We start from the raw sequence: 14,246 nt of genomic DNA on the forward strand, positions 1-14,246 counted from the left end.
ATAAAATAAAAAAATAATAGGGGAAATAAAAGTGTGATTGACTAAATTATTAGCCGCAGGTATTATCAAAGTACCTTTCGGTTCCTGACAAAGCTACAATACGCTTCAAATCCCAAAGCCTCGATTAATAACTCCAAAAGGAGAAAGAAACCCTCTCTGAAACAATTCGCTAATCAATCAAGCGATCCTTTTATTCGCAACGGAGTATTATCCATCAAACATTCTTCCTCTCGAATTACAGATGCAACTCGGTCCCGTTACAGCATCGGTGTTTCATCTCGGTCGATCGCGCGGTGGTATCCGGCCGAGAGGCGAACGTTTGACATTTAACACGCGGCGGATCGAGCTGAGGCGCCTACAAAGGGAATCGGTCTCCGCGGTGGATCTGGAACGCGAGCGAGGTCCTCGCGATCGATCTATCCCGCGTGAATCGCGTATCGGGCGTCGACCACCCCTGAAGACGCGTACATCTTCCTTCGCTTCTTTTTCCTCTCCTTCGTTCTTCCACGCATTCTCCAGCAGGAGACACGGGGTTCGCGTCAACCGTCTCACGACGTGCCTCAACCTGGAAGCAATCGAGGCGCCATTCGATCGCGAATACTCCTAACACATGCTAATTCTCTCTGCCCGTGGGAACACCACTTCGAAACCACCCTCTCTTCTTTCTAAAAAAAAAGCTCGTCCAAGGTTATCGAGGCGGTTTTCCACGATCGCCCTCGCAGCAACGATCGATCGATAATCGTGGAGATCGTGCACACGTACGTGGGCGTACAACTCTCTCGACTCCCCTCGAGATCGCCCGCAATAAGCGAGCCGATCTGACCTCGGGCTGATACAGTTTAACGTCCTCCCTCTCTGCTCTGAATCGACAACCCGCATCTATATGGGCTGTTGCACGCCTCGCGGTGCATAATCATGCTCTACGTTCTGCTTATTCGCGATCGTAGAGTTTGCTCTAGTTTGCGCTACTCTTAGCGCTTCGTTGAGAGCTTTTCTGATTTACGAAGCTTCCTCGCGTTCAAGTACAATCTGTACAAAGGTGGAACTACAATTTCAGGGCAAATTTTAATTTTTTATTCTTATTAACATTTTCCGGAAGAGATTTTCGGTGACTTTCTGTTCACACATCGTATGCGCCCCATGTTGTCGAGAGTAAGTTTCGCTTTCGACCCTATATGTCTTCTAATATTTGCCAGATTGCAAAAATTATTGTTACGAAGAAAAAAGGTAACGTTTAAGATACACTGTGGAGCAAAGGAAAGATTTTTGTTTAAACAAATTATCGCCGTAGTTGCATAGTTTGAAAGGAAAAGGCGGGAATGTGGAATGGCCTGAACGGAAAATCCAGAGTGGAGCGCAAGCGATCCTCGCGGCACTGAAAGTGTTGATTAATTAATTTTATATTATTATTTCTTACTTAATTTTAAATTTTCAGGATTATTCCGAAGCTTGAAAATCTCTTTTCTAATTTCACCTTTGCTATTAGAGTGCTAGAAATATTTTCACAGCTCGGATATATGTGTAATATGGTTATTTATAAGTTTGAGAGTGTACACTTTTTTAATATCTCCTGGGAGCGAATATTTGTGATAAATTGTGAACAGAGTGTTAATTTATGTATCGACGTGTAGTTATATAAGATTGTACTTTGGAAGTGGGTGCGGAAGGCGGAGAAGATCCTGAAGATTCATGGCTTCATCAGGATTAGTTCATTTGTCAAGGGTCTATCTTGCGCAATCGCGGCTAGGCTTTCACCGAACAACGAAACTAAACGGAAAACGTTTCTTCATACGTTCCACACTAAACGCCTACGCATGGCACAATTTGTTTCGTAGACCGGTCCCGATGATAATTGCAATGCTAGAAGAAGCCTATGATTTACCAGTTCAATCACTTGCATTGAAACTGTACTTCTGACACGTGATAGATCGTGCGAGATCTAGATGCTCTTAAAGCCCGCTATTCGTGATTGATGATGCTCGTTAGAAAGAAACCGTGTGCTTATTTCATTGATTTTCCAATTTGTTTTGGAATGCGTTTAATTTGATTATTTTTACGAAACCTTTTAATAAACCTTAACACTCGATGTGAAAGTTCGTTAGAGTGGGTTGTAATACGATTTGTATTACAGGAAGTTTATTATTTTAAACCTTTTCTGAAACTATTTCATTTCTTCGGTGTATTGTATCATTTTACCTGTTATTGTTCCTTTACTATTTTATATTTTGACAAATTTATTTTAAAAATTTGCTACTTTCAGAAATCTGTTTTAAGAATTTTGCTACTTTAGAGGATCTATTTTAGAAATTTACTATTTTCAGAAATTTGTTGTGAAGATTTACTATTTGAAAGAATCTACTTTAAAAATTTACTATTTACAAAAATTCGTTTCAAAAATTTCCTATTTTAGAATATCTATTTTTAAAATTTACTATTTTAGAGGATCTATTTTAAAAATTTGCTTTTTTCACAAATCTGCTTTCAAAAATTTACTATTTTCAACAATTTTTCGCAAATAAAACGAACGTCGGTTACGAAATAGCGAAGAATAAATGAAAGTCAGTGTTTACGTACGAAATGAATGAAGACACTTCGACGAGAGGGTTAACCGCAATAGCGAACGAAAAAAGAAAACACGTTAATTAAGCAAAAATTGAAAATAAACCTTCCTCCTCGATGGGGAAAAACCGTGTTGTGTCCGAGAGACAGGTAATTACCAGTAGCCCAGTGGAAACAGTGCGAGTTATTGCTCAATTGAATACGGGATCGCGCAATAACGATTCGCTCACGTAACGCCAGGGCGACTACCGCAACGAGATTCTCTTTATCGTCGCGCACGCCTCGTTATCCCCGCGTCATCTGTCGTAAATGCTTTTGCCACTAGTGGTGCGATTATAAAAACGGGCGTACCGTGACTATGCACCTGCCACGTTCGAAGACGCGGACGATCGACTCACGTTTTATCGACACGCTTTATCTCGACACGGTTCGACAGTCGATTTAAGTCGGTTGCACGCCTCGAAAACGTGCACCACGGATCTCAGCACCGAAAACTTACCAACGAAAATTAAGCAATCGATCGTTTCGCGTGGATCTATTCCGAGATCTGTTCTCTATTCTCGGATCGAGAATTTCTTCTCTCTTTTTTTTTTCATACGGAATTGCAAAACGGTTGGATTTGTTAAGGCTATTGGAACATGATGGAATAGAGGAAGATTCGACAAAGCGTTGCAAATAGATTCACCGATTGCGAACGCGAACGATCGGCCATTGAATGCGCAAAAGGGCTACGCCGTTGTACGCTGCCCATTGTTCGATCCATCGAACTCGACGCCCCACGAATCGTTCTCGATTTCTTCCCGCTGTTCTCGATTTATGTCCGTTTCGATTACCTCTGGCTAAGCCTCCTCCTTTTTACCCTGCAAACGAACAGTTTGCACGCGAGAGAGAAAGATTGCGATCGGCTATTTTCTCGCTGGTTGCTTCGTTCTCCTCGCGATTCAATTCCGCGATAAGGGTCGAGAATAGACTTCACTTCTCAGTTTTGAGACGTGCCTGATGAATTTTCGATTTCATACGAATTCTGCGCAGCTACCACAAAACTGTCTCTCAATCGAAATTGAAAACACTGTGCGTTGTGTTTGAAATTTCACGTATAGATTCTTGTATAGCATAAGTATAACGATTTAGGGATGTAAGGGAAGAAATTAGAAAAAACTTTACATTTATTCGAAAGAATTTATTAGAAAGAGTTAATTACTCCTATTTTCTCCACACTCCAGAGCCTTCACTCTGTACTAAAAAGGGAGTTTTCTTCTCCACAGAAGATAAATCTATTTCTTCTCCCGGCAACGATTCCGGTTTTCCCATGTAAAGGATAATTTCTATTAATTGTTCCGTTGCTCGTGATTATCCTTCTCCGCGCACTTGATCACGCCACTTTTACCGAGATTCATACGGAACCGAAGAGGTTTAAAGACAAATCGTTTGAAAAAAAAAGAAATTGCACGTCTATTCTATGCAAAAGTATTTCAAGCATCCGATGAAGAATTGAAAAAGGCAGAACTACACCTGTAACGTGTCACACCGTAAAAAGATGTCGAAGTACCCTCGAATCGTTGTACAACGCTTTAATTACTCCTAGTTTCTCCACACTCCAGAGTGCCCCAGCTCCGTATTAAAAGCGAAAAGTTTCCTTTTCCACGCACGAGATAAATCCTGCCTTTTTCTTTTTCTCGACAGCGGATCCACCGTGTTCCCATGTAAAGGATAATTTGTCAAAGGTTTCGCGCATCGCAAGAAGAAATCGGACCACCGTCCGGGACAGGTATCCCTCGTGCAAGAAACAACGCCCCGGCATCGTGTGAATTCTTGAAAGCTTAGCTGCTCTCTGAATGCAAACCCGGCCTCTGGAATTCCGTTTCCGCCGTCGAGGACATCTGTCGACCTTGTTGAGCTTACGAGCAACACCGTCATGGATCTGTTAGGCCACGGAATGCAAGCGGCGGATTTCAGCCGCCCCGCAACCGATTACAGAGCAATTAAAGTACCCGAGACACGCGGGGATATCGGCGGCAAGAAAGCACCAGATTGATATAAACGGCGTTCAAGTTCGGGCAAGAAAGCCGATTTCCCACGTGCACCTCGTCACACCACCGCCACTTTTCCCCAGGACGATCTACGAGTTTTCCACTATGGAACGAACGATTTAACAGGTATTTCGTCGATCTTACGGTTGGCTTGTCGACAGGGAAGTTGGAATCTCGGAGTAGTTTGAAGGAAATTTGGTAACTTTTAATTTGAACTATTTGGACGGTGAAAGATTCTCGAAAGAATGTTAACTGTGTTAACTGCTACATATATGTATTCAGAAAAATCATGGAGATCCAAAAACGTTCAATTATTTCTATATACTGAAATAATAAATTCCTACAGCTGTTACAAAGGAAGCTTCTCAAAACTTGCTATCAGTTTCATCTATTCTTACTATCCACCTTGCTATTTTGTGGTCTGTTCCAAAAGTAATGAAATTTCTTGGTTTACAATTTACACTGGTAGCCTTGACAGAAAGTATTACGATTTGTGAACCTTAATTCACCAAATAACCCTAAATCAACCCAAGTGCCTAATCGTCCAATAAGTGCTACTTTTCAAATGATTTTCTTTCACTTTCCATATCGCGTTATCCTTTCGACCGTGGCAAAAACGTAAGTTGCAGCATTACAAATAATGGCAAACTTATCTCCATACGTCTAGGAAATACCAAAGAAAAAGACAAAAGTTGATCATTTCTGGCAGATGAAGCTGAGAAAAATGTGATCGTTAAGGGGTTAATTAAAATCCACCGCAAAACATCACTTATAACACAATTCGCGAAGAACCTGTACATTCACGAACATCATAAAAAATCCAGCAATCTCTTCGACCTGCTAGACGTGTTTACAAGGTTCCGGGGATGTTGGGAGAGACGACGGTTCGCGCGTATCCATTTCCCCCTCGCTTGCTCAATCTCTTTATGGCTCTTCTCGATTCTCGATCGATGAAAAATCCACCCACTCTCGTCGTTCACCCTCGGCCACTGCCGACGTCCACCCACCTATTTTCGTAGCTAGACCTGCCGGTACCTTTAGCAGGGAGAAACCGACTGCTGTTCGCCATCCATCAAGCGGTCAGGCAACCGCGAAACAGCCGTGGTGTCGGCTCCATTTTCCTCGCGCCCCACCTTTTGACCCGGCTCAAACGATCTCTATTCACCGTGGATGCTCTTCACGGAAGATCGTTCTTGCCTGGGAACGATGGATCATTTTGCGCGCCGGTGGATCGTTTCGTTTATCTGCTCGAGATCTACCTTGCAGTCCTTCTCTACCCCGGCTCTGTGTATCGAAGGACGATTGTTCTATTGTTAACCGCGGTGGAAGCTACGTTCAGATGGTTGTAACGGGGCTGCTGCTCGCGATGCGAAAGTGTACGCAGTTGGATTTGACGCAGTTCGAGAGATGCTTGATTGTCGGACAAGACTGGAGGAAGTATTAAATGGTTTTAATATATTTGGTAACTGGGAGATCGTATCGCGGAGATAATATAGAGGTGAGCGCTATGGACTGGTTTTGTTGTTTTTAATATAAGAGTAGTGTAATGTAAGAGTTTGTGTGGTTTTAAAAATAAGCAAGAATTTTTGAAGAATGATCTAGAGTTTAGTGAATAATGGAGAAATAAGTAAGAATTATGTTTGCTTGAAAATTTGGAAGAATGGTCTAGATTTTAGTGAACAAAGGAGAAATAAGTAAGAATTATGTTTGCTTGAAAATTCGGAAGAATAATTTAGATTTTAGTGAAAAAGGAGAAATAAGTAAGAAAATTTGGAAGAATGATCTAAATTTAGTGAATAAAAAATCACTCTGCATTCCAATAAAAAATTCTTCAATTACAGTATAAATTGTAATACATCAAGTCTCTGTTTAAAATGCCAAGAAGTCGTTCAACGATACGTTAAAAAAATTTAATTAAAAGTTTTCAATTATTTCTCAAAACAATCTTCGTTCTTAGAAAGGAACAACTTACAAAGTGAATCGCTTTAAGGTTGTACAAAAGCTTCCGCCTGTAGTCGACGGAAGAGATGGCTGCTGTTAAAAAGAGAAGAATATCGTCTGTTCAGTCAATCAGCTCCCCCTGATACGAGGCCTTCTTAGGAAGAAAAAGGGAACGAGCCGTGAATCGTGACGCGTAACGAACGGGCCGATTTTCTCCATTATTAGTACGCACATGTGGAAGCACCTGTTACCATCGTTCCTCAGGGCTGTCCACCCGAGGCGTGCCGTTTACCTCCCCGGGCGAATTGCGAAAGGGATCGAGCGAAAATGATTAATAAGGCGCGCCTCTCATCTGGGGCACGTGGAATTCACCTTTTAATTGAATCCATTTTTATAGAGCGGTTTTTGTTGCGCAACGTACGCGGCAATTCGATTAAACGGATACATGCGTCTGAGGCCGAAAAAACAGATTGATCTCTCCAAGTACGAGCTCTTTAGAATATTTCTGCAAACTTTCCGGTTGAAATTTTCCAATATTCTTAAAACGATTTTCATAATTATCTTTCTTTTGTTGTAGAGTTTTTCAGATTTCTATTACGTTCTTTTTTATACTTTAAACATCTTTTTAGAATATTTCTGCAAGTTTTCAAATGTTATTAAAACGATTTTGACGAAACTTGTTATAATTATTTTTCTTTTGTCGTAGGACTTTTCACATTTTTTCTTATACACGAAATCAAACATTTTAAGCAACTGCTTTACCTATTGCTCTTTTTTGCAGAATCTGAAAAAATTGCAAAATCCCACATTTACGTAGATATCTAAAAAAATAGCCGTGTTATTATTAACCATCGATGATTTTCGATAAAATTTGTAATTTAAATTGTTTCTCGAGGCTTCCGGGTAACAGCAGTGTCCAACGGTTATTAAATTCCACGCAGTTTAACAACCATTCGAAAAATTGAACACAGCTCTAGCCCGGAAGCCTCGAGTAACAAGTTCTAAAATTCGCCAAATTTATAACACAGCCAGATCCAAATGCGTAAACGACAAAAATTGGCCGGTACAACGTATCCACTTTTACCAGAAGAGAAGAAAAGTGAAGGGAATTAAGTGTGTAATAAATAAGCTTTCTAGAAAAGCGTAGTCTCTTAAGTAATTGTCTGTCAACCTGCGCGTGTCACGGTGAACGGTCCAGAGACAACGGTGTACCCAGCTAGTGGTTAAATAATAGAGAAGTAACGCCGCGGTCGCGACGTTTATTACCGCGGACAGAAATACCTCGATCCTGTAATCGATGCGATTAAACTTTGAATGGCATTTATGTGATGGCCGGCTGAAACGCTCGATGGCGGTTGAAGTTTAACAGCGATTACCGCCGGCATTTATTACGCCCGTGAAGCGTTTGGTATTTCTGTCGAACGATCGGTGCCTCGTTGTGCCGGTTACTTACGGGCAACCGACGTGACCGGTTGCCGGAACGTCCGTCGTTCGTGATAGTCGAATCCGTTCGAATAGACGTGGAAAAACTCCGGGAGCCGAAAACCCCCTCCGGGAGAATTGATCTTGAAATTTCACCACCTGTGGCAGTTTTGCCTCTTTATGTCGTCGAACGGCACGGACGATTTTTCTCTTCGCTCTGAACCGGTGTGCGCGCTAGCGCGTGATTTCATTGCGTTATTTTCTGTGCGGTATCAGCGCGAGATTTATGTAACCGGCCTGGAATATAAATTGAGATCGTTGCAGTGGAAATTCTTGCTGGTCGATTTTTTCTTTTTCGTACGCACTTTCTATTTGTATGAAGTTACCTGACGAAATACCGCTTTTCATAGCTGAAATGGTCTATATATTAATTTGTCATTTTTCGGGGTGTTTTTGGGATATTTGGAGGTCTACATGTGATTCGCCCTTTCAATTCTAGTGCGTTTTTTCATTCGACTGTGAATTTAAGGTCTTTGGGTCAAAAGTGACCCAATTTTTGATACCAGCACGCCGTATGAATTTAGATGATAAATTTTTAATATAGTGTTAGGGGAGCATAAACTTGATAATAGCAAAAGTTATTAAAAAAGTAAGAAGGCTATGGGTCAAAAAAGACCCGACGACCGTACTGGGGTTGAGCAAAGTTGGAATGCCGTGTGTGCAGGCCTCTAGAAACTTAAGTCCTAATGAAGGACAGTACAAAGAAAGTGATCGAATCTCATTTTTCTATGAATAGTACCTATGAAAATGTATCCCAACCATAATCACTTCTCGAAATAATAGATCTCTAACATCTACGACGATTTGATACCAATTAAACGTCCATTCTCCTCTCAAACATCGTCGAACCCAACCGAAACAGCGTCCAGCATCTGAAGATCGATTCGAGAATCGCACAAAAGGCAATGCTGCGTTGGTAACTTTGTCGCAAATATCCTCCCATGAGCGAAGGTAGAAACAATGAGGCATCCTCTAGAATCCCTCTCGAAGACGGTTGAAAAAAGGCGAGGGGAAAAAATAAAAAGAAGGCTCTGTCTACTGTCCCCGAACCTGTCCCGATCTCCTCGTCGATCCCTGCGCCGGGCGCAATCCCACGAGTACATAAATATCTGCCTAGCATATTGAACGGTCATATTTCATGGGGCGGGCAAAAAAAGCGAACGTCCCTCGGAAATTCAACGTCTCAATCCGTCTCTGGGATCTCGTCAATATTCCGAGCGGTCAATTAAGGCATGCCTCCCAGATGTCCCTTTCCGATCCCGCACATACACGTCGATAGAGTTGTTCTCCACCGTAGCGGACATTGCACACCGAGTGATCCCCGCGACGCGTTTATGCTACCGAGCGTGTCCTTGTTTGTTGCTCACAGTTTCGTCGTGGCCTACCAGCTTCCAAAACGCGATCAGACCAAATCGCGATTCAGCCGAGCCACCCAGAAGAAGGTCGAAGGATAATTGATAACTCGTGGACGTTTCGAGACGTGACGGAAGTTAGGGGCGCGGAGATGAGTGTCGCGAAGGAGAGATGAAATTAGCTTGGCTTGCATAGGCAAGTGGAAGAACGAAGTTTGGTGTGGTATAATTTGATGGCACGTTGGATTCCGGGTACTGTGCAACACTTTTCAAATATTAGCGAGAGGTTTATTCAAATTTGTAACAGGTTGTGAGTCGCAGGATGACGTTGGAAATAATGACCGGTGTCGCTTTTGAGGTAGCTGTATTTATAGGGTTTAGAAGAAGACGTGGAAGGGACTAGAGAGGGGTTGAGGTAAAAGGTGTAGGAATGTGGCAGAGGTCCTAGGTGACTAGGAACTAAACTAGAAAATATTTTTGGCGAAATGAGTGTTCGCGATGCGCTGGCGTTTACCAAAGGTAGATTGGTATCCAGCAGGTAGATAGAGTACTCTTTTGGTTTAGTGTTGCTTAGCCCATTTGAGACCAACTTAGTTTACCTATTCTTAACCATTTTGACCATTTTGTCAATTGACTTGAGTACTGACTTAACTGAGTTCACAGACTTAACCCAAATGGGTTAAGTTTGTTCGAAGAGGTAGAAGTAGAATTGTAAGTGGAAAAGAGTAAAGACTAAAAGAGTCCTGAATTTTTATCGAATAGTATACAAGAAATTGAAAGGGCAGGTACCTTTCTTCAGAAAGAACAGAGCCTAAAGAACTCATCAAGCCGGGAATTCATCAGCGTTATCTATCTTAGCTCCTCCGCAAAGGCCGTCGCAAGCCCCGCAAAGGCAAGAAACGAATGAATTATTCCGTGCCGTCCGTCGTAAAAGAAGCAACGAAGTTTATCTGGTTCTACAAAATTCTAATAGGTAATTCACGTAGGACGACGGCGAACGGGAGGGGTCATAAATCGAGAGATATAAAAGATCGTAAATCCCGAATACCAAGGTGTGCGCGCCGGCCTTTCGATAGGTTGCAGCACGATTATAAACGCGGTGTGGTAGCGGGGTCGTTAGCGGACACATGTTTCTTCCCATCGGTGGACGATACGCGCGGGCTTTTGCCCGGGGTAATCCGGAAGATCGACGGCGTATCAGGCGCCTACTTAAGGGGAAAGCCGTGGAGAGCTGATAGAATTAATGCGTCGCGATCAAAGGCGGGCCCGCCTCCGTAAAAAGACAGAGGCCACGAATTTCGTTAATGTAAAAGCGAACGTGACCGAAAGCGCACGAAATCGGTCGCCGGGCAAAAAGCAATTTCCGATCGGCGTGACTACCGGTGACTACTTTTTGCCGACTGTCCAAAACGATGTCTTCGTTAGCTCCAAAATTGCATTCATGGGGGGCAAAGCTACAGTGAGACGTCCTCCGAGTTCCTTGTACTTATACAGGAGTTAATCGTGCTAAATATGGGATACGAGTTTTATAAGAAGTTTCATATGGAAGGCACGGTTTAAATGAACGCGGTGACGATAAATCTGGATCGCGTATTTATCGGTTGAATATTATTGTTCGAGTAGTACCGTGTAGATCTACAATTTGACGTATTGCTTTTTAGCTTAATTATTGTGGAATTCTATTTTAAAGGTGAATACGCAGAAAGTAAATTTTGAAGAAATATATATTGGGTTCTTTGGGAAGTTTTTAGGCAAATTTGTGCATTATAAATGACCATTCAGGTCATGTTTGCCCCTAATTTGAGGGGTGCGTTGGATTCGTTTTCAAATATATAAAATATATAAAATATCGTTCGATTTTTCGCGCTATTTTTCCTAAACTTTCCAAATAAATGAATACAAACAACAGTAATAAAGCACGCTATAAAATTGAAAAATATTAAAAAAAAAAAAAATGTGTCACGTTCGAAAAGGTGGCACTCAGTGTCCCAGAATTACCAAACAACAGCAAGATTCGATTAAATAATACTCCCCTTGATTTCACAATTTCCAACCGTATCGCATAACTCATCGCGCCAGTCAGCGCAAACATTTCAATTTGCCCCGGCGAACTGCAATTTCCACGTTCTTAGCCGAGGACAGGCGGCGAATCCGCGATGTTAATTGACGCTTCATTCCGTGGCCGCGATACCCGCTAAAAGCTCGCTACGATAAAGTGCAACGATTAACTCGCCGCTGTGGTATAATCTCGCTGTTGAAAAATGTCGCGCGTCCGTCGGGTATCGTACGGCCGGTAACGCGTCGAACGTATCTCTCCCGTGGTCCGGAGAAATAAAAAATGATCGAAGGAAATCGGCGGAGAGACCGCAGCGCGGCGGCGACACGACGTAAGTTACCGTACCTTAATGGCCACGAACGTATCAACCTCTCCTTATCATGTTAATGGAAACCTTTATGGAGACCACTTTAGGTGATATCTCTCGAAATTGCGGCGCTCCGTGGGATCTTGGGTGGCTATCTGCGTGACGAGCCGCGTCTTTGCCTCCCCTCCAACTCTTTTTCAATTCGAGCGTTCGATACTGTTCGATGGAAATCGCTATTTATTGCATTTCTCCCGCTAATTCTCTTCTTGTTATCTAATTACGGCGCTCGCTGATTGAGGCGTGTTTCTGTCGCTGATTATTGGTTGCGTTAGGGGTGTTTCGGCAGTCGTTCATTGTATTTTGGAGGTTTGCCGAGTCTGGATATTTCTTTCGTACTGCGACGATTGTGGGATTGAATTTTTAGATTTGACCGATTCAACTTTGGAATTTTCACTGTGGTGATAATAAAATATCTATTTTAAATACAGAAAATTGTCAATAACAGTACTTTTTCAGGGACACTGACACACATACGTGTCTGCGTTTAATTTTTCTCAGAATTCCAAAATTAATTATAAAATCTGCTAACAAGAAAAGCAGAAATAGCATCACATAGCAACACTTGTAATCGTTCCTAAAGAAGTTAATCTACTTTTGCACGTCTTCACTCCAACAGTATTCTTATTCGCCTAACGAAAATTCCACTCCAAAAACCATCGCGTGTGTTAATTGCCAAATTCCACCTTTATCTCCACCAATCTCGATCTCTTCGAAACAACATCTCCATCCCACCTCCTCGTCATGTACTCAACATCCATCTCTCCTCAGTTACCCAACACATTTTCTTCCACGAACCACATCTCCGAGACGTCTTCGATGTTCGGTCGTATATCACCGGGGAAGAGGATCACGCGTGTGGTCGAGAAAAAGGTGCGCGCCGGCAATAACTAGGGGTGCAATAAAAGTGAACGAGGAAGGTCTTGGCAGGCTCCTCGAGTTCGCTCGTCTCGGTGCCGATGCTTGACCCACATCGACCAAGCGATCAAGAGGAATCTCGTTACACGCATCACTGCACCTACACGCGCTAGCCGTTCCCGAAAGAGGCCCGAGTATTTCCTATCGGGGCCCTAGAACGCTAGTAACCGAGGCGGGATTTAAAGAGTTTCCTCCTGGTCGAGTGGGAAGAACGGTACTTTCCAGGTACTTGGAGTAAAGGGCCCCTTCGACCGGCCGAACAAGCCACCCACGCGGCCGTAAAGCTGGCGCAACACGCTTTACTTTCTACTTTTCTAGCCGGCCTCGATGATGTACTCCCGCGGCTAGGAAGAGTTCTCTCCGCCTCGGATTGATACGCGGGAGAGAGAGAGAGAGATACCGTACCGGTCGAACGAAGAATGTCAGGCTTTATTTTCGTTCGTACCGGTCGAAACGATTATTCCCAGGCTAATATACGAAGCTTACGGTTAATTGTAATACACGGTGGGGAGTTATGAACATGTCTGAAAGATTGAAGATCCTTCGGTGCAGTAAATTTCGCGGGGTTATTGCTTAGAGTAATGGTTCTAGGCAAGTGTCGTTCGAGTGTAAGGATGTTCGAGAATTGTTTTCCCCGATCTTTCAGATGTACTCGGGATATACGAGGGAGTGTAAGAGTTAAGGGCAGGTGATGTAGAGCTTGGAATATTGAGATCTACGGGAGGTTTCGTTATCAGCGGTCAATACTTTGTCAGTGCTGAAGTAACATTTTTGAAGAAACGTCCTGTAGATACTCACTTGGTAGTTGATCTTACGAGTACTTATTATCTTACAGCAGTAGAAGTTCGTAGTAAAAGGGGAGGTTTCGAAGGGGACAACTCACTTTTCCCTTTGACAAACTCGGAGTTGAAATCCGCTGACACGTCGTAGCTACCAGCGACGATCAGTAGAAGAAATATCACGCCGAAGAGGTTGCAAATCGACAGCGTTCGTGGCCCGTGTCGCTGTTCGAACATGATGAGCTCTCATGCCCTCTACGAACCCATGGACCTTGCCAAGGTGATCTCGACAATGATTCCCACTTCTTCGTCCTCTCTTCGACTGTCACGAGCAATTCGTCTCACGGTGCTGTTTCACCTCTGAAATTCCAAAGAAACAAAAATTAACGTCTATGTATATTTGTGTCACACACGGTTTTCATTTTTTAACCTTCAGTTCGACATTCGAGAATTTTTTTTTTAAATTTGAGTGTCCCCTTTGCAATTTCCAAGGAAAAAGTGAAGGATTTCACTTGCCTTGTGACCCTTATTTAGAGAAATACGATTCTTTTATGAATGGTGGGTTTAAGATACTGTAGAAAATAAGGTGGAATGACGAGGATAGATTAGAATGAACGTAAAAGAGTCACAGTTAACAGTATAATTCATCGCTAAATTAATACCGTCGACACTTTTCATCAAACTACCCTAACTACTTCACACGACAAAATTCTCCCAGATCGTGTACATCTTTCTGGGACATCTCGCGTGTCCAGCAAGATCGAT

General features: G+C 42.7%; 1 protein-coding gene across 1 annotated transcript in view; it reads right to left on the reverse strand.

Moving 5' to 3' along the window:
• Positions 1–13,729, reverse strand: part of LOC108575315 (epidermal growth factor receptor) — a 40,101-nt gene extending 26,372 nt beyond the window's left edge. Inside the window, exon 1 of the mRNA XM_017938076.1 lies at positions 13,586–13,729. Within this exon, the coding sequence (XP_017793565.1) occupies positions 13,586–13,718 (133 nt within the window). The 5' untranslated portion in view covers positions 13,719–13,729. The remainder of the gene's footprint in view (positions 1–13,585) is intronic.
• Between the last annotated feature and the right edge of the window lie 517 nt (positions 13,730–14,246).

This window comes from Habropoda laboriosa, unplaced genomic scaffold (assembly GCF_001263275.1).
Source record: "Habropoda laboriosa isolate 0110345459 unplaced genomic scaffold, ASM126327v1 scaffold244, whole genome shotgun sequence".
Lineage (NCBI taxonomy): Eukaryota > Metazoa > Arthropoda > Insecta > Hymenoptera > Apidae > Habropoda > Habropoda laboriosa.